Source organism: Passer montanus, unplaced genomic scaffold (assembly GCF_014805655.1).
Source record: "Passer montanus isolate IOZ18808 unplaced genomic scaffold, ASM1480565v1 scaffold32, whole genome shotgun sequence".
Taxonomy (NCBI): Eukaryota; Metazoa; Chordata; class Aves; order Passeriformes; family Passeridae; genus Passer; species Passer montanus.
In genome coordinates, this window is record NW_024367930.1 from 6,916,927 (window position 1) to 6,936,028 (window position 19,102).

At 39.2% G+C, this 19,102-nt stretch overlaps 1 protein-coding gene across 2 annotated transcripts in view; it reads right to left on the reverse strand.

Annotated features, from left to right (window-relative positions):
* Positions 1-10,844: 10,844 nt before the first annotated feature.
* Positions 10,845-19,102, reverse strand: part of TRANK1 (tetratricopeptide repeat and ankyrin repeat containing 1) — a 52,803-nt gene continuing 44,545 nt past the window's right edge. For both annotated transcript variants that reach the window (XM_039715141.1, XM_039715142.1), the window contains exons 22-24: positions 15,475-18,545; positions 13,808-13,909; positions 10,845-12,885 (exon numbers count right to left, since the gene is read on the reverse strand). In XM_039715141.1, the coding sequence (XP_039571075.1) occupies positions 12,773-12,885; positions 13,808-13,909; positions 15,475-18,545 (3,286 nt within the window). In that variant the 3' untranslated portion in view covers positions 10,845-12,772. The remainder of the gene's footprint in view (positions 12,886-13,807; positions 13,910-15,474; positions 18,546-19,102) is intronic.

Sequence of the window (19,102 nt, forward strand, 5' to 3'; positions counted from 1 at the left end):
TATAATATGCAAAAACTTGATTACTTTAAGAAAATAATTATTAAAAAAATTACAATTACGTGGAATACTTTGAATAATAACCACATTTATTGAATTATATTTTGAAGTCAAAACTATTTGAATAAGGACTTCTTTGTAGTCATATGTCCTTCAAGACACCTAGAATCAGAGGAGATTAACTCCTCCCCTTCAAGGTTTGTCATTAGGTTGTAAATTCTCTTCAACCCAGGTTTCAAGACCAAATCAACGTGTCAAGTTCTAATGGTCCTTGTATTGTATTAAGCTTTTCACACAGAAAAAAGCATATAATTTATTCCTTCAAATCCCACGCACTAGATCATGGGAGGTGATTTCACCTATTACACTGACTGGACTTCTGTGACTGACAGCAAATACAGACATTGTCCTCGGTGTGATTTACAAGGATTTTGTAAATAACTCTAATCTACAATATACATTTTCATGGCAATATTCAGGGCATAAGCAGTAAACACATTTTAGTAGAAAATATTCGTGACAGTGGGCCCAGTTGCGTGCCTTTTTTTGAAGCCACTGTTGTTTTACTCTGTCTTTTCATACCAAGGCAGGAAAAGAAACCAGCAAACATACATTTTAGTTTCTTTGTTAACCTACTCATAACTTGGTCTGGAAATGGGTCAGTTAATGCTCTTTCATTCTGCGTAAGATATTTTTCTGATTCATGAAGCAAAATAATTCTATATCAATGTTTATAAGGCTCATTTTGCTCAAGGCTCTTTATCTTGTCATATCAATCAGCTGAGGCTAATATGTGTGACAGAAAGTAGGACAGAGATCCCCAAAGAGGGACAAAAAAATGAAATGACAATTAAGCTGGAAAAGATGCAGGGTCATTTCCCTTTCAGCCTCAGTGAAATACCTTGCTTTATGAGTCAGCATTGAAGATATAAATAGTTTGCAATTATATAAATAGTTTGCAATAACAAATTTAGTGAGATGATGAATATCAGACATTGGCAGAATATATTTTGATACCTTGGTTTAGCAAGGCAGGAACAAACAGGACTGATTGATCTGAGATGCCACAGCAGAAAAGCACAAACCCAGAGGATGAATGCATGTTTTGGTTACCTAATCAATCAGCCAGAACACCAGGCCCTTGTGCAACGCAGGCAGAATCACCTCACAAAGGCTGAAAAACAGCAGTCAGTCTTTACATTTGAGAACATCAGCTTAGGAAATTCTCCTAAGTACAGAGACACACTCTTCCAGCCACAGCAATAAACACTTTCTAGAACCTGAGAAAGCAAACAAGAGGCTCATTGTCCTGCAGCCTTCTATTCAATAGTATTGACGTCCAGTCCAATTGGCAAGAGAACATCCCTGTTTTGATTTCTGACTAGATGAACAGGTCAGAAAGTCAGAGTAGTTCAGAAAGTACACTTCAGCTTGTACATTGAGACCTGACTGCCCTTGCACCTGAAGAATCTGACTCTGGTTTTTTTTGTTTTCTCTTATGGCAATTAAAGTAATCTGATTTTTACCAGGTTTACTCCACTTCTCCCTAAGTATAAATAAGATTAGAGATGTGTTTGGAAGCATTTATGCTGGGTGCAAATAAAGTTCCTTCCAGTGCAGGGGCAGCAGAACCTACAGCTCTCTCTGAGCTCATGTTTAAACATTTCACCCAAATACATATATCTTCATGTAACCGCAGTTTTGACCTTGTTTTATAACAGCAGCCCTTTTTTAAGGAAATGTGGAAAGCTAATTAATTTATATTGCAACAAATTTTCAGAGATGATCTTTCTCTACCCCTCCCCCCTACTTAAAACAAATGTTGAGGGAGGAATAAGTAAAATTTTGCAGGTGGAAACAGTACAGATACTCTCGCTTCGTGATTCTCTCCCTGCCATTTTCAGATGAGAACATTTGCTTTCCAGGAGACTTTTAAAGTCATAAGTTCTAATGAAAATGACAGGTAAATTGAGCCTGATCATGGAAAGCAAATGGCAGTGTATTCCAGGGGGAGGCTGGGTCAGGCAGAATTGCTCATGCTAATCCAGGCAGCTAGTCAAAGTCTGAACAGCATACAGGGTGTGAGGTCCTGCACTGGAAGCAGGAGATGACAGTAGCATGAAGTCCAGCCCTACAAACCAATTAAATCTTGTCAGCACTCTCAATTCCTGAATGTCTTCATCTCTAGACAGGAATGATCAATACTTGTCCACTGGGATATCACAAAGCTCAGCTGCCCAGTGTTTGTAAAGCATTTTGACAGTCCCAGATGGAAGCTGCTCCATGGAGAGTCGCCTCTACCTCCTTGATGCTGCTACACTTTTTAATCCACCCTTTTGTCAACTGGTATTTCATGCATTCTCCCTTGCAGACGAAGCAGTGAGAGCACAGAAATGACAAAGTGCGCTTCCAAACTTCCCTCCCACTCACCTCTCCTCCATCTGTTGGAGAGAGAGATTTTATTTGCTGCAGAACTGCTGTCTGGCTAAAAATGTGAGCACTTTTTACAGCATGATCCCACTCTCTCCTCCACACACACCCACTGCCCAAGTGCTTCATTTTGAAATATGACATTGCTTCTTAGCTAATCCCCTGTGTAAGAAGAGGCTTCTACAGCCCATTTTATTAGGTGATGACTAAAAAGCTGCTGTAGAATCCCACATGGTGTTCACTGCTGATCAGCTCCACCCTACTTATTAGGAACAGAAAGAAACAGAGGATATCCAACAATAAAGACTATTTTTCTTCCTCTTTTCCCTGTCACAAACAGTCCAATTCAGTCTTATGCCTCATTATTTCCAAATTTTGAAGTTTAATCCTGAGTCTTATGGCAAATTTGTATTTATCTTTAATACCTAGCTCCTGGAAGGAAGTGTTCACTTCAGATTTTCTGTTTCTTTTGAAGAAAGCAGTAAGTCAAGAATTCCTGGATAAGGAGGAAAACTACATTTGGCTGAAGACAGTCAAAAAGACTCAGGAAATAAAGGTATATAAGAAAAAAAATCAAATTTCAATAAACAAACAATGCAATTCTATGGCTTTAAGCCCACAACTGTGCAACAATTCTAAATTGTGGATCTGGCAGTATGAGGAGTGGGGGGAAGTTCGTGGTCATGGAATACAAAATTGTCCACCATGTGTAATGAAGCAGAATATCAAAATCTGTTTTCAGAGAGTATTTTATTCCAGATCTCAAGGTCTGAACTTGAGATGCTGCTGAAAGAGAAAACACAAGATAAATTAGACAAAAAAGAGAGACATTGTCTAATTTATCACTGAGGTGAAACCTCTTAACTTCAAAAACCTCCCCATTTCATTCTTACCCTGGATATTGTGGCTTTCATAAAGAGAAAGGTTTGTACGGTTTCAGACTTTTTTCAGTTTTCATGGCTAAAGGAACTATTTTTTCCCCCAAGTACCTATAGTGGTCTATCTATCAATGAAACTAGGTAGTGTTGTGGTGCACTAATTTATTTAGTTGTTCTCTTGCACTGGGTGATTGGGAATTTGCACAGAATAGTTTTTATATTGCACTGTATACCTTATGTTATATCATGTGGTTTGTTATCCCTTTCCCCCATCACATGGCCTTTCCCTCACCCATCCCAGTACCCCCTGCTGGCATCTTCCTAGGTGACGAGACCCTCCCCTCGCCACTCCTCACTGGTATCCCATTGGCTGTGGACCTCTTCCTCTGTCCCTATCCCCCTGGGTATAAAAGTCCCCTGCCACTTCAAGGTAGACAAATAATTTTATTCCACATTTTCAGGTAATTTTTTTAGTAATCTGTGCAGAACGAGTTGCAAAATGGGGATGGCTGTGATGTCCAGTTATTAGAAAGGCAATTTACTTTTTGGTGGAATTGCCTTGTTAAGATTTGGGGCTTGAACATTTCAATGATCTCAGACTTAAGAGGAGAAGACTACTATAACAGACTAAAAGAATGCAGATTTTACAGGCCACAAGGACATTTGGAAAAACTCCCACTATAAGGAAAAAACGAACAAGCCAACTCAATCAACTTTGATGAAATCAGCTCTGAGAGGGAAAAGGTAATTCTGGCAGGGGGAGTTCATGACCACTGACTCAAGAAACCCACTGACTGAAGAGAAAAATTGAGCACATGGACTAATCAGCATAAGAAGTGAAGGACTCTACCAATAGAAGACAGAATACTAATTAATAAGAGAACTGTGCAAGTGAACATTAATGCCTTTGTTTGCTAAAATGTATAAATAATGAAAAGTTTTGATAGCCATTGTGATGGCTTTGTGGATTTGCCACCCAGCACCCGTTTTTGTGCAGAACTATAAATAAATACCTCAACTCTGCATGTGGAATGACATCATGCATGCTGGGTTAAAGAACAATATTTTGGGACATCATTTGGAAGATAAGCATCAGACAAGACATGGCATTTTCTTGTCTTTCTCACCCCAGTTTGGTTAGAAGGAATATGGGGATGAAGGTCCATACTACAACTTTGAACCTGTAAAAATTGTGTCCCTTTTTCCATAAGGACACAACTTCTTCAGATTGTCCTCTAGCAATTTCAATCAAAAGGCTTCAGTCAGACAAGCAGATGCATCACTGTTTCCAATTAGAGGCCCAGGCTAAATTACTAGGTCATTACAGTTCCTGTTAACAACTCATTACACCTAGAAGAAAATGTGTTTCATTTGGGGAATGGTGACTAGTGCCCAGTGACGATCCCAGCCTTGGACCAGATTCAATCAATCCTGACAGCTGCTCAAGAGTTATAGCTCCTGCCAGACAAAGGGGATTGTCTAGTCTAGGGGAAATCAAAAGGGAGAAGTTCAGCATGTTTTTCTTGCCTATTCATAAGCCACAAGAACTTCAGAAAGATCCTCCAGCAAAAAACAGATGGAGTTAGCAGTTTATGAACTAGGCAACACAAAGTGGGCAAGGTGAGGCCATAAAGGACTCATGTCTCACTCAAGGCAGGTGGTGGAAATAGGAAAAAAATCTCCTCTCCTTATCAATATTCACTGATCTGTAAAAAACAGTAAGCTAATTTTAATTCACAATGCAAAACGTACTCCACACAACAACCAAAACCTTTTCTTCGCCCCTGCAACCAGACTGCTGCACAGAGCTATAAATACCCCAGCTCACAGGTACAGTTCATTGTACTACAAGTTTATTCCTTTTTTAAACATCAGACTCCTCCAGCAAAAGTAAAGAATGGTGACAAAATGTGAATGTAACATCAGGAAATTCCTTCCTATTACCTGGTGTTTAACAGTCTTGTCTGACTAACACTGGCTTGAACAGCAGAGACATTGAAAGTAATAATAAGGTCAAGCAAAAGTGAGTTATCCAGGCATGTTATTTACAGAGACAAGCAGAGCAACTTGGAAACTGGTTTGTGGCACTTACTTATTTATTTCAGCTTGATCTTTCTGTTCTTTATACAGGTCTTGAGCCAAGAGTTCCTTGTTAACTGCTCAAAGTGCATCTTTCAGGGAAACTTGACCATGTTCTATCTAGCAACTGTAGAAAACATAGTTGTGCATTATTTGTTAAAACTAAGTATTCAAGTGCTTTATATCTGCCTAATAATCATGGTTCAAATACATTCAGTAGCATTGCTAACTTTCTTCAACAAAAGGCTATCATACAAGATTGCAAAGCACCAGTTGCACTAAGATCTCCCAATTCCAAAACTGATGGAGTTATGTGAGCAATGTTAGTATCTGCATTTAAGGGACACAAGGGTAGGAGCAGCCTCATCATTATGGGGATGGCCATCAGTATGGGAATGAGGTAGCATTCCTTACCTTGAAGGCAATGTCAGTTTGGCCTTCACCCTACACAAAGTAATAATAAGGTCAAGTAAAAGTGAGAGTTATCCAGGCATGTTATTTACAGAGACAAGCAGAGCAACTTGGAAACTGGTTTGTGGCACTTACTTATTTATTTCAGCTTGATCTTTCTGTTCTTTATACAGGTCTTGAGCCAAGAGTTCCTTGTTAACTGCTCAAAGTGCATCTTTCAGGGAAACTTGACCATGTTCTATCTAGCAACTGTAGAAAACATAGTTGTGCATTATTTGTTAAAACTAAGTATTCAAGTGCTTTATATCTGCCTAATAATCATGGTTCAAATACATTCAGTAGCACTGCTAACTTTCTTCAACAAAAGGCTATCATACAAGATTGCAAAGCACCAGTTGCACTAAGATCTCCCAATTCCAAAACTGATGGAGTTATGTGAGCAATGTTAGTATCTGCATTTAAGGGACACAAGGGTAGGAGCAGCCTCATCATTATGGGGATGGCCATCAGTATGGGAATGAGGTAGCATTCCTTACCTTGAAGGCAATGTCAGTTTGACCTTCACCCTACATAGCAGCAGACTGACTGGGGGAAGGAAAGGGTTTCAGAAAAAAATGTGTGGGATTAGCAACTGGCCAGTATCAAACCCAAGACATTGGTCTGCACCACGCTTGGTTTGACCCTGTACCTCTATTATATGCCCAGGACTGCCATATTTTGACAGACACAGTAGCTCAGCATGTCACCTACCCCCCAAGTCCAACCTGGATCCAGAATATCGGCAACACTTTCTCATCATCTTCTTCAGTCATTAAAGCACTCCCTAAGGTTCTTGCATACCATGGGCATCTTCATAAAACAGCTGCTGTTAACTAGCTCCTGAATAAGTGTTCTCCCAGGGAACAGGAGATCCAGACTTAACTCCACGTTCACCTATCACTTAACAGTGATGAGCCTGGCTGGGGGGCTGCTGGAAATCCCACCTCTCCTACTGAAACTGTTTCACTGCACAATGAATTCGGCAGTCATTTATCAAAGAAAGGGTACTCAACCCTGCCCTGGAAATCAAGCACCACCAGTAATGGAGGTGCAGGTCCCCTTCCAAGACCTGGTGGATCTCTTTCACGTGTAGGACTACTGTGTTGACACCTGCAACTCAAATGCATGCATTCCCTTCCTGAATGGGTTCCACTTCCACCCTCTCTCCAGCTCCAAAATATCCTGAATTAGACACCTTCAGCAGCAGCTGCAGTGAATGTTTTCTACGCAATTTGGCATCCGATGGCTCAGAGCATCCTCCTGGGAGGGCTGAGTTTGAAACCTGGCTGTCTCAGCAGCCTAAAGAAGTATTCCAGCCACTTAGCTGTTACATAAGTACCCATCATCACATATTCCTCCAAGCAAAATTTTCTGTCTCCTGGTGAAAGTGAAGAACACTGACCTATTCTTTTGACAGGGAGATACCTGAAGGTTTCCATGCTCCACACTTCAGACATTCCTTCACCCAGACTTCCCCAGTCAAAGCTCCAGTGACAGGATGTGTAACTCACCCATATTCAGCAGTTTCCTTTCTGCATGTCTTCTGACATCTGAAACATCATTTTAGATCACCAGCACCTTTCAGCTCAGTGATCTTTTGCTCTGTAAACCATGAGGTAACCAACTTTCTCCATAGAAATCAGGCACCTGAATTATTCTGCTTCAGCATCTTGTCAAGCTGCTCTGTGTTCAAGGGCTCTTCTAGATTTCCAGAGCCTGTCCATAACTACTATTAATGTAGTATAAGACCAGCTAATCCTACAATGAATAGTACAGATATATAGCACTGAACTCATGTAATGTAGCTTCAGTGAAGATCTACTCACCCCTTCACAAAAGAGAATTGCAAATATTTACTTCCACGAGACCTAATGAAAACTACTTTAGGGTATCAGTATTATTTATTTGAGGATTTTGACATTTACACAATGTTGAAGAGGCACCCTAATTCTGTCAATTGTTTCCCAAAGCTTCAGCACTCGTTTACATAGGACAGTTTACAAACCAGTTGATCAGAAGACCATTGAAAGTAACTTCTAAATGTCTAGATAAAACAATTATTTAAAGCACTAGTAACTACACCTTTAAACCATGAAACTCTGTGTGTGGCCTAAGCAGAAGATGGGCTGTAGGAAGATAAAAATCTCCTACCAATCTCTTTCCAAAGAAATTGGAAGTATTTCCATAGATCAAGCAGCACAGAATGACCACACAGGCTTCCAAGACACTGTAACCCACTCTCTTGCAACAAGGCAGGATGAGCACAGCAAAGCGTATGGCCACACACTACCTGTGCACATGCATATACCTTGCTCAGATGACAGGCTGAAAACAGTTACAGAAGTCCACATCAGAAAACTGAAATAAATGCTCTAATTCTCAGAATACTTATTTGTAATGGTTAATAACCCAAGAATTCAACTGCTTTGGTGTTTAGGTGTCTTGCTCTTTAAGTATTTCACACTGATGCTATGTATGTGTACAGTCAGAAACCCTGGTGTACAAATGTAGTTATGAAAATTACAGAACAAAGTATGCAAATTCTTCCATTCCCCACCACACCAGCTCTTAGAGAGAGTGTTAGGGAAGACACTCAAAATTTCTGCCATCTGCCACACCAAGATAAAGAGCAGGGGTGTTGCCTGGTACTTTGCTAATACATTTCTGAGTTACGAGCTAACACAAAATCATGCCATAAATCTAATACCAAGGTGTGTTTGGGCCTTGCTGTGGAAATGTACATGTGAAGGTTTTAATGAAAACTGAATTATAGAATAGTATGGATTGGAAGGGACCTCAAAGATAATGTAGCTCCAACCCCCCTGCCATAGACAGGGATATCTTACATTAGACCAGCTTGCTCACAGTCCCATCTAACCTAGCCTTCAACACTACCAGGGATGGAGCATCTGCAGCTTCTCTGGGCAAACTGTTCCAGTGCCTTATTACCCTCACAGCAAAGAATTTCTTCTTAATCTTTAATCTAAACCTACCTACTCAGTTAAAAGCATTTCCCACTTGTCCTATACATGTCCTTGTAAAAAGTCCCTCTCCAGCTCTCTTGTAGGACACCTTTAGGTAGTAGAAGATATTCTAAGGAGTCTCCAGAGCCTTCTCTTGTTGTCCATGCTGAACAACCGCAACTCTCTCACACTTGTTTTCACATGGGAGATGCTCTAATCCTCCCATCATCTTCATGTCACTTCTCTGGACTCATTCTGGCAGGTCTACACCCTTCTTGTGTTGATCAACAATAACCATTTCAGAGACATTTCAGAGACCCATAGATAGAGTCACATACACATACAGTAGCGTGTCCCTGTCTATCATATTTTTGTTACCACTTTGGTATTGCTGGTTATATTTTTTTAGCTCTTCTTTTCTGTATTTAACTTTCTAAATGCTCCAAAAAAAAAGGTTGCAGCTTAGTAGCAACAGCTGTGGTCCCTTTCATGCAAGGAAGGGTGCTTCCTAATTTATTTTCAGCAAATACTGTCACAGGGGTTTCTGGCATGAAAACCTTTTGATTTATTTACAGAGATAAGACAATTTCTTTCTTCCCATGTTTCAGTAAGTACAGAGGTAAAAGGCTTCCCTTTAGGAATGACAGAAAATGCTTAAAAAATGTCAAGTGTTTAAATTATTTGCTGAGTCAGAGTTTCTAACAGCTGACTTTTAGGCAAGTGGTTTGGAATAAAACTGTGGGCAGTGTAATGAAAAAATGTTTTTAAGAGAAATAGAGGGAAAAGGTGAAAAGTACACATCATTTACCACACAGTTCTTTGTCTTAATATGATGTTCAAGGAAGCAAGAGATTTTTTTCATTGGGGAATCTGAAATTTGGACACTTGTCATGTTTATGACCACACATCCCATCTTCCAACTGCAGCAAATAGTTTGTTCTTCTTTTTCACTTAGGTGTAATTTTTGTATCACCAGGGAGAGAGATTTTAAATCACCAGTTTCTGAGCTTTTGAAGCCTTTTCAAAATTCTTTTCAACATGGCTTAGACAGGCAGAAGTGGGTGGATTAGCTCGACAGCCTGCATCCACTGCTTAGTTCCAAGGTTTCAGTGCAATATACATCTCACACATACCAAGGCACCTGTCGTGGGTCTAAAGCCCTTTGAGTCATAGGCGATAGCTGGTGCCAGAATACTGGGGTTTCCACCAGAGGTGAGAAAGATTTTTTTAAAAATAAGGAAAAAACAGAACCAAAAAAAAATCCCACAACCCAAGGGTATATCTGGACTAACTAATTTTGCTAATGTAATATGTAAATGGGAATAATGCACAGAGATTGCAATTATCTGAAGAGACTGCCATGGAAAAGGAAGATTCATGTTTATTTATGGAGACCAGCATAGGGGGAAAAGCCCTTAAAGCAGTGACATTGGTCTGGAGATCCAAGTAGATTTCCCATCTCTGCTTGAACATAACTGAAATCTTGACCTGATCTATCCCTGAAACTGTAAACTCTGAAATCTGAATTGCCATTATTTTTGTCTAGCAGTCAGTATTTCATATGCTATTGAAATAAGTTCCATCTGGGAGTGCTGATTCAAAGTCAGAGAAAAAACAATGTGTTGCATGGAACCACATCAAGAATCACAGGTCCCTGAGATTAAGGTCTTGGTAACTTCTGTTGTTATTTCTTTTTTTTTTTTGTTTCCCCTTTGCATTTTGTGATAATGTTTAAGTTGGTTTTTTTTTTTCATAAATAGAAAGGAAAAGTATAGTAATTCAATCTTTAAAATGTAGCCAGCAAGGATTCTGAAATTGTAAACTGAGATTAAGGTCTTGGTAACTTCTGTTATTTCTTTTTCTTTGTGTCCCCGTTGCATTTTGTGATAATGTTTAAGTTGTTTTTTTTTTTCATAAAGAGAAAGAAAAAGTATAGTAATTCAATCTTTAAAATGTAGCCAGCAAGGATTCTGAAATTGTAACTGTCCTTAAAAAGTTTAGGTAGTGTTTACTGCCACAAATGTAAACAGTTAATCAGGAAAGTTTCTGCAAAATACACATCATTACAGAAAACAAAGCCAAATAATTTACATTAATGATCCACCTTTCTTATTTCTTGACTTCTACACAGTGCAAGTGACTTGCATTATATTTCATCAGTGTATTTTTCCAAACTATCTTCTAAATCCATGCTTAATGAATAAGACTTCTTTAAGAAGAAACACCTGGAAAGAGACTTTTACAATGCAATAGAAAATTATTACTGCTACCCACATAGCTCAATTCTACAGCACCATTTCATTTTTTACCCATGTAAAATGTCCCATTTCTACAACACTGAGCATAATAATAAGTGATTAAGTTTTTTTTTTAAAGGTAATTATTGAAGCAATTTGTTATGTATACAAAGACAAACCCTTTTAAAGGCAAAATATTTCAACAACTAAACAATACTCTAATTATGTTTAACACACAAGTGTTTCAATTAAAAAGGTTACTAAAGGAGACTATATGTTGTGGTTTAACCCCAGCCAGCAACTAATTACCACACAGCTGCTCACTCACCCTCCAACCTTCCCTGTGGGATGGGGAGGAGAATTAGAAGAAAAGGTAAAACCTGTGGGTTGAGATAAGAACAGTTTAATAACTGAAATTAAGTCAAATGCAGTAATAATGACAACAATAATAATTTCAATGAAAAAGGAGGTAAGAAAGAGAGGGTGGCATAAAACCCAAGAAAAACAGCGATGCACAGCACAACTGCTCACTCCCCCTCCGATGCTCAGCCCCTACCCAGCAGGGATCGGCTCCTCCTGTCCACCTCCTCCCAGATTATGTGCTGAGAAGATGGTTTAGGCTATGGAATGTCCTTTGGCCAGCTGGGGTCAGCTGTCCTGGCCATGCTCCCTCTCAGCTTCTTGTGCACCTGCTCTCTAGCAGAGCCTGGGAAACCGAAAAGCCCTTGACCTAGGGTAAGCACTGCTCAGCAACAACCAAAACATCAGTGTGCTCTCAACATTATTCTCATCCTAAATTCAAATACACAGCACTGTACCACCTATCAAGAAGAAAATTAACTCTATCCCAGCCAAAACCAGGACACTACAGTATCCTGGACACACACAGATTCCATCAGAATGAAGTGACACTCTGGACCCAATTTACAAATCTCACTCACGCAGGCACATATGGCTTTCAGAAAGCATTCAAAAAATAAGACAAGATGAAGTGATTTTTAAAATTTTACACAATTTATAAAAACATTATACATTACAAAAATGTATCAAAACAACCCCCCTTATAATTAAACGTTTAAAAGCACTTAAAATGTGTAACATTCTTTAAAATTAGGATTATCCATTTTTTCAATAGGTACAGGTAGAAGTTTATATCAAAACTTTATCAAATAAAAGAGAACTCCTAGCTTTCATACCTACCTAATCAGAAGAATATACACTGTCAGAAATATGAATGTGTTTACAGATTTCTTGTCTATAAAAATAGAAAAGAGGGATACTGTGAATTTCTCACCTGAAGACTCAGAAAGTTCTAAGACTCTTAAAAATCAGAGAAATTATCAATCTATTTTTCTGAGGATTCCAGCTCAGAAGAATGATGATGCAAAGAAGAAAAAAAAAAGGCTGAGTGCAAAAACACCCCTGAGATAAATCAGAACATTAATATTTTTTCTACTTGCTTGTTTCTTTGGCTTTTGTTGCTTTTAAGCTATCACATAGGTTTGAAAGGAAATTGGTCCAGTCATAGGTTTTAACAATTACATTATCATAACATAGGTAATTATTCTGACACAATACAAACAATAAAAAAACCTCCAAAATAAAACACACCATAAGTTGCTTGTTTTCTTCAGACTCTTCTGATTTCTGATCCCATCCCTCTATTTTTTAAAAAATTTTTCATTCTGAACATAGATTATTAAGAGGATAAAATAGCCATCTGGAATAATTTTTCAAATTATAGTTTCGCATGTCTTCCTTTTTTCCTTGAGAGTTTTTTATGGACAAGTTCTTCAAAAGCCATAATTTCATCTTCCACTTCATTTTCCAGGTCTTTATCATGCACCAAGCCTATATTAAAAACAATATATTAATGCAGAATGGAAAACCCCAACACCTTTTTCTCTTAACAGCATGACAAGCTATGTCACTGCTATTTTATATGTCAGCAATATACCTTCATATGTGCATAATCATGTTTAAGAAGTATTTAGCTTAATATGACAATGTGCTTAAGAGCTCTGCAATGAAACAATGCTAAGCCACTTGCTGCACTAGTAATTAATTTTCACACTGAAAATCTGTTTCTATTGTTATTTCCTTTCACTTTTCTAAGAAGTTTGTCTCAAGATTCAGTTTCAGCAGACACTACATTTCCTTGCTGATTTCCAAGGCAGACTATAAGGTTCCTTTTGAGACTACAAGGGCACACCCTCTCCTATTAACTCTATCTGCTGGAATAGGAAGAGGCAACTCTAGGCTTTATCACAACCAATTTTTTCTAAAATTGAGCTACTTTAATGCTTTACATACAGTCCATTTTGTAAGTCTAACCATTTCATTGCTGCCAACTGTTGCAATCCCACCACCTAAATATATGTTTGAACATGAAAATTCAGGGAGGCACAATGACGTCTTAAACTTGCCCTCAGAGATCTGTGATGTAATAGACTGCATCAACACATGCTACTTTTTGTATGAAACCAAGAGAAATGGAAGTGAAAATAAAAGAAACAAATACAAGCATCCTTGATCAGGATGGGATCCACTGAAGGCCAGGGAGAAGTCTTGCTCCACTCTGGCCACCCTGCATCCAGCTGCTCTGCTTTGAAGAGCTAGTGGTTATCTCATGTTTTCCAGAGTGCTCCTGTGGAAGTGCCTCTCAAAGGTCAGTGAATATCCACCAAGTTGCTGAGTGGGATACTGAAGTGATGCCTAGAGACCACTACTGAACAGCAGTGGGCACAGAAAGCTGTGCAATTTTAAAACATACCTTCTTCTGTTATCCTGTGAGAGTCCATTTGCTTCAGCCACTTACGAGCATCATCAATGGTGTCAACCAATTTGCTGGCATGACTGGTTATCACTTCTTCAGCTGAAATGGAGCACAGTTAACATTCTGTGAGAACACTTAGCTGAGAAATGGACAGCAGCTAAAAGTCAAGCACAAAATGAAGTTACACAGAGCCTTGTGGGATGACAATGCTGCAAACCCAGAAGTCATGATCACCAGTGATCTCATGTGAGGGATAATTCAATAATGTGGATGAAGATGATGTATGTGTTACTCCCCATTCTAATCAACATTACTAGCACTATCAGAACAGAAGTTCTACATCCTTGTGCTCCCCCTTTTGAGTTACATCTGAATCCTGAAAACATTCTACTTTATTTTTGAGTTATAAAGTTCCTGACTTTCATTATCTCTCTGAATCAAAGTCAAACATGGACCTAAAATGGTGCAGTCTTTGCTGAACTGCACCACTAAGAGCCTGAAGAATGACTGTTATAAAGAGAGGGGAAAGTAGTCTCAGAAAAAAATAATTTCTCTCTATATATTTTCACTGAATAGAATAACAAGGTAACATTCATCAAGCAATTGTCATAACAAAATCCACTATTACCTAATTAAGCCTACTATATCCACCCTATTCATCACTATCATGCTTCACTGAGCAGGAAGTCAAGTAAACAATAAGCTAAACTTCATGGACTTAATCCATATGTGAAACTTTCCACTAGGAGTAAAGATAAAGCTTACACGTGAAGAGCACAACCTGACATTCAGTTACAAACTTAACATATTTCACTGATCAGAGCTGATGAACATATCGAGTACTACAGTTTTTCACTACTGTCAGACATCAAAGGCAAAATGACAGCTTGACAGGATTGGTGGATTTCCACCAGTGAAGCCAGTAACAATGTTAAGATTTAAGCTGTCACTTTCCTGAAGCAAGTATACTAAACAATTTTGCTTCTAGGCCACTCATTCACTAATTCAATTTTGCTTGCAAAAATCAGCAGAGAATAGTGCTTTAAGCATATAAGCAGGAGGGTGGTGGAATCTAATATCAAAACATGTATCTCAAGCACCATAATTTACTAAATTTTTTAATACCAATGTTGCCTTTGAGTACCTGACACAGCACAGATTTTTGGTTAAGTATCCACTTTTGCTCAGCGCTAGCAAAATTAACAGTTCAAGGGCATAGTAATCAGAGATATCCTTAGTCAAATACTCCAAGTACTCCTACCAGGCTCCCCCTGCATATCCAAATTACTATGGCTAGCAGAAGTAAAAAGGAAACAGGAACAATTAAAAAAATAGTAAAGATGACCTGCCAGTAAAACTGCAAAGTTGCTGTAAAACTGTGTAGGTTCAGAGAACATAGTACATCATGACCATGTAAAATTCACTTTACTATCTATAAAAATTTGCTACTGTTCACTTTTCCTCTACTATATAATTCATTAAGGTGGAAGAGTTTAGAATATATTTTGAATATTTCCAACTCTCTCAGTTCTTCTTTTCATCAGCTACGTGAAATATCTTTCTCTTAACCACATTAAGATTTTCAAATAGAGCTTTGCCAGGTCTAGCAGTTTGGCCAAAAAATGACATATTAAGTTGTTTAAAGAAAACTGGAAAGGTCCTACCTCTCGCCCAGGCTTTTTTCTCATAGATTTCCTCTACTGCATCTGAAATTTTTTTAATATTCTCTTTGATTTTCCTCTGGCGTAAGTTGGAACCTTCTTTATATGCTAAATGGTCTCGGGTGTAATCCCTTCCCGTAATGGCCTCCACTACTTCCAGTCCATCATGTATTATTGGATCTATGTTTCTTCTGAAAAACTCAGCATAGTGTCTGTAGGCAGCATGGTTATTTGTGTGTTCTTCTGTGTTTCTGTGCTCCATATAGGCCTCACTGGCCACAGAAATTGCATTTCCTTCTGCATGCAACTTTTCTTCCCCACTGCTCTCAGTTGGTGTCAGAGGTTCAGAAGTGTCTGCCTCCATGCTCTCTGACCGGCTGAAATAGTTCTCAGAGCTTTGGATGAATCTGACTCCACAGAGGTCACACTGGGTTTGGTCAATATCTGCTCTTTTGAATATCTCTGATAAAAATTCCTCTTCTTTCACTGCAACAGGATGAACTCTGGAACGGGCCTTCCTCTTCCACTTCACATACAGGGAAATGAAATGGAATACACGATACAGCTGGCGTTGAGCAGATGCTTTCTGCTCTTGCTTCTGTTGTTTGCTGAGTGCAATGACTTCCAGGGGATCCTTTTGGTCCTCTAAGCAATGCACCACTTCAAATTCCTCTGCCAGCTCATCAGCATATTCTGTTTCATCCAAAGAGGTTACAAATCTGTCAAGGTTTACACGTTCATACTGGATGCCCCGTATGGGTGGATGCCCCTGACTGTGGGCAGTGTCCCACTTCCAGCGGCAGTCAACCAAGTGCTCTTCATCTCGCTCTGTCAGCAGCTCTTGTAGGCTTGCAGCAACTCCTCTTACATGTGTAGCATCACCCACTTGTTCCACGACCCTCAGCAATCTATTAGGTACTTTAGAGGGAGTGTCTTTTCTCATCAATTCCAGCCTGGCCTTCATTTCAGGAAAGAGGTGGCGTAAGAGGGATCTATCTTTAGAACTCTGCACCTGGTCGGCATTCAGTAACATCACCAAACACAGCACTACTGTCCGCTCAGCCTCCCCTGAAGTTATGCAGTTGGGATCCCTGAACGCATCCAGGAGGACATTGAACCTCCCATGAACACCACACAAGACTTCTGCCAGATAGCAGAGATGAGATCTGAAATAGTATATAGCTGCATTTGTGTTCTGCGGTCTATACTCCTGTATAATAGAAAATGTGTCTTTACGTTCTTTGTAATGGTCCTTGTGTCTGAACAAAAACTCCCAGTAATGAAGGAGAGCAATGTAACTCTTTGGAAGGCAGAGAGTAATGTTCTTGGCGAGACGCATCAGGACAGCACAACACAGAATATACTGGAATTCCAGCAACATCACCGTATTTCCTATGCTCGGAATCAGGTACCTCGTGTATTTCTTGATCAGGACATTCATGAAACGGAAAAAAAATCTTTTACAGTTTTCCGGGTTCTTATGAACATAGAATTGCTCAAGTGAATTTTCAAGAAGCCGAATGAAGCACAAGTGTGTTCTTCCTGCATTTTCGGCATTCTTGTCAGGTAGCAACATACCATGTCTGCCCTCTATCCCTTTGGTCTTTTCTTCCTGGCCTTTACTCCTTGGGGAACTTTTTGCCTTTGCCAAAGCAAACATCAGCTCTTTGTTATAATTATCCTCTTCTCTAAAAAGAAGTTTCTCAAATTCTTCAGGATATCCTGAAGATAAGATAAGGACCTTCATGGCACTTAGCCACAAGTCAGTTGATTCTCTTCTGGCTGCAATGTCCTCATTATTAAACTTATATGTGATGTACTTCCTCAACATCTCTCTACAAGGTTTAGAAATAACACTACTGAATTGCAGTATTTCTTTGCATGCCTTTGGGTTCTCAGACAGTATTCTCAAATGAAAATGATTAGGAAAAAAAATTCCTAGGAGGGCTTTACATGATGCATATTTGTCAGGAGTCAAAATGTCCTCAAAGCTTTTGCACTGATTCAGTAACTCTTTAGGGAAAATGCATGTGGCTTCCAACAACAGTCCATTTATTGCCACCAGATGCATTTTACACTGAAATATTGTCCTAGCTTCATGACGCAGCAAGGGTCTATGGTAACAAGTTTTATCTTCACAGTTCAATCCAGCAATGAACTTCATACAAATATCAGGGTACTTCTTGCTCAGTAACTCGCGGGTGATAAAGCACAACCTGCTTAACAAATGCTGCTTCAAAGCTGATTTTACTTTCTCTGTGCTTACTGAGAAATCACATTTTGCCTTCCTCTCTTTTAGACTCTGCTTGTCTAACAAAAACTTGATAATGGGTTCAGCTTCATTTTGAGACACCTGGCAACTGTCACCTGTTGGGACAATCCCAAAATAGGCAAAGCATAACTTCACCATATCTTTCTCTGCATTGGTGGCTGCTTTCTTCAGACCGCTAACAAGACTCAGAAGAGCCATTAAGCCACGTGTTGCCAAGAAGAGAACGTTCTGGCTAGGAGCGCTGCAGCGACATAACGCAAAGAGAGCTTCAACTGCACCAGCAGAATGATTCAGAGATAGGAACTGACAGTATGCATCGTTCAGCTTCTTGAAGTCTCCTTTCAGAGCTCCCTGCAAAAACACAGCCTCAGCAATGCCAGACTTGTGCCCAGTTTGTTCGCAAAGTTCAAGGGCTTCTCTTAGGATGCTCTCCACGTTCCCCAGGTGTAATTCTGAACCACAACTCAGCCTGGCACGTGCTTCAGCAAGCAAACATGATGCGCGGAACTCTTTTATAGCCGTGAGGTTGGCTGCTTCCAGAGCAAACCCGTGCTGCTTCATTAACTTTGCAGCCTCCTCCTGGCGATCCTTACTTTTCAGTAAGTCTGCTGTTTGGTGCAAACATCCACGAGACTTCAGAAACTCAAGCTGATCCTCTATATCAAGTTTTGAGAGGACTTGCATCATTTCCTCAGTCCTGTTCATACTCAGGTATTTTGCAGCTGCTTCCAAATACAGCTGATTTGCTGTACAGGAGAGTTTGGAAGACATTTGACCTTTTGCATTCAACATATCTTCATATCTGAAATAACAGACACATCAATTTACTGCCACAGATTACAAATCTAGACAAAGAAAAACACTGCAATATAAAAAAACCCAAAACTATTAAACAAATTGCTTCCCCTAGAAACCATTCCTACAAAAAGGCCAACTGTTTCATGTGATGTGCCTGTCAGGTGAAAGAGGATCACATCATCTTAAAAGATCTACAGAAAGAAATTAATTACAACATAAGGCTGTCAGAATCAAGAGTATTAAAACTTTTGGTACAAACAAGATCACAAGGTTTACAGCATTAGTGAAGCATTCTCCACACTGTCAAATCAATGTACAAATAATTTTAACACATTTTATCAGCGTTAATCTTCTGTTTATAAAAAAATATGAATTTCAGTGAACCCTCCAAGGGTCCATATATACAATATTCTGTAAAATTTACATAAACTTGTCAGTTTAGAGAAAATTCTTTCAAGCCTGCTGTATGTATCTGCATATACTTTGTAGCTTATTGAGTGTCTGAGCAAAGCACCTGGTTGCATCTTTCATAACATGCACTTTAGAATATTCAGTAATTAA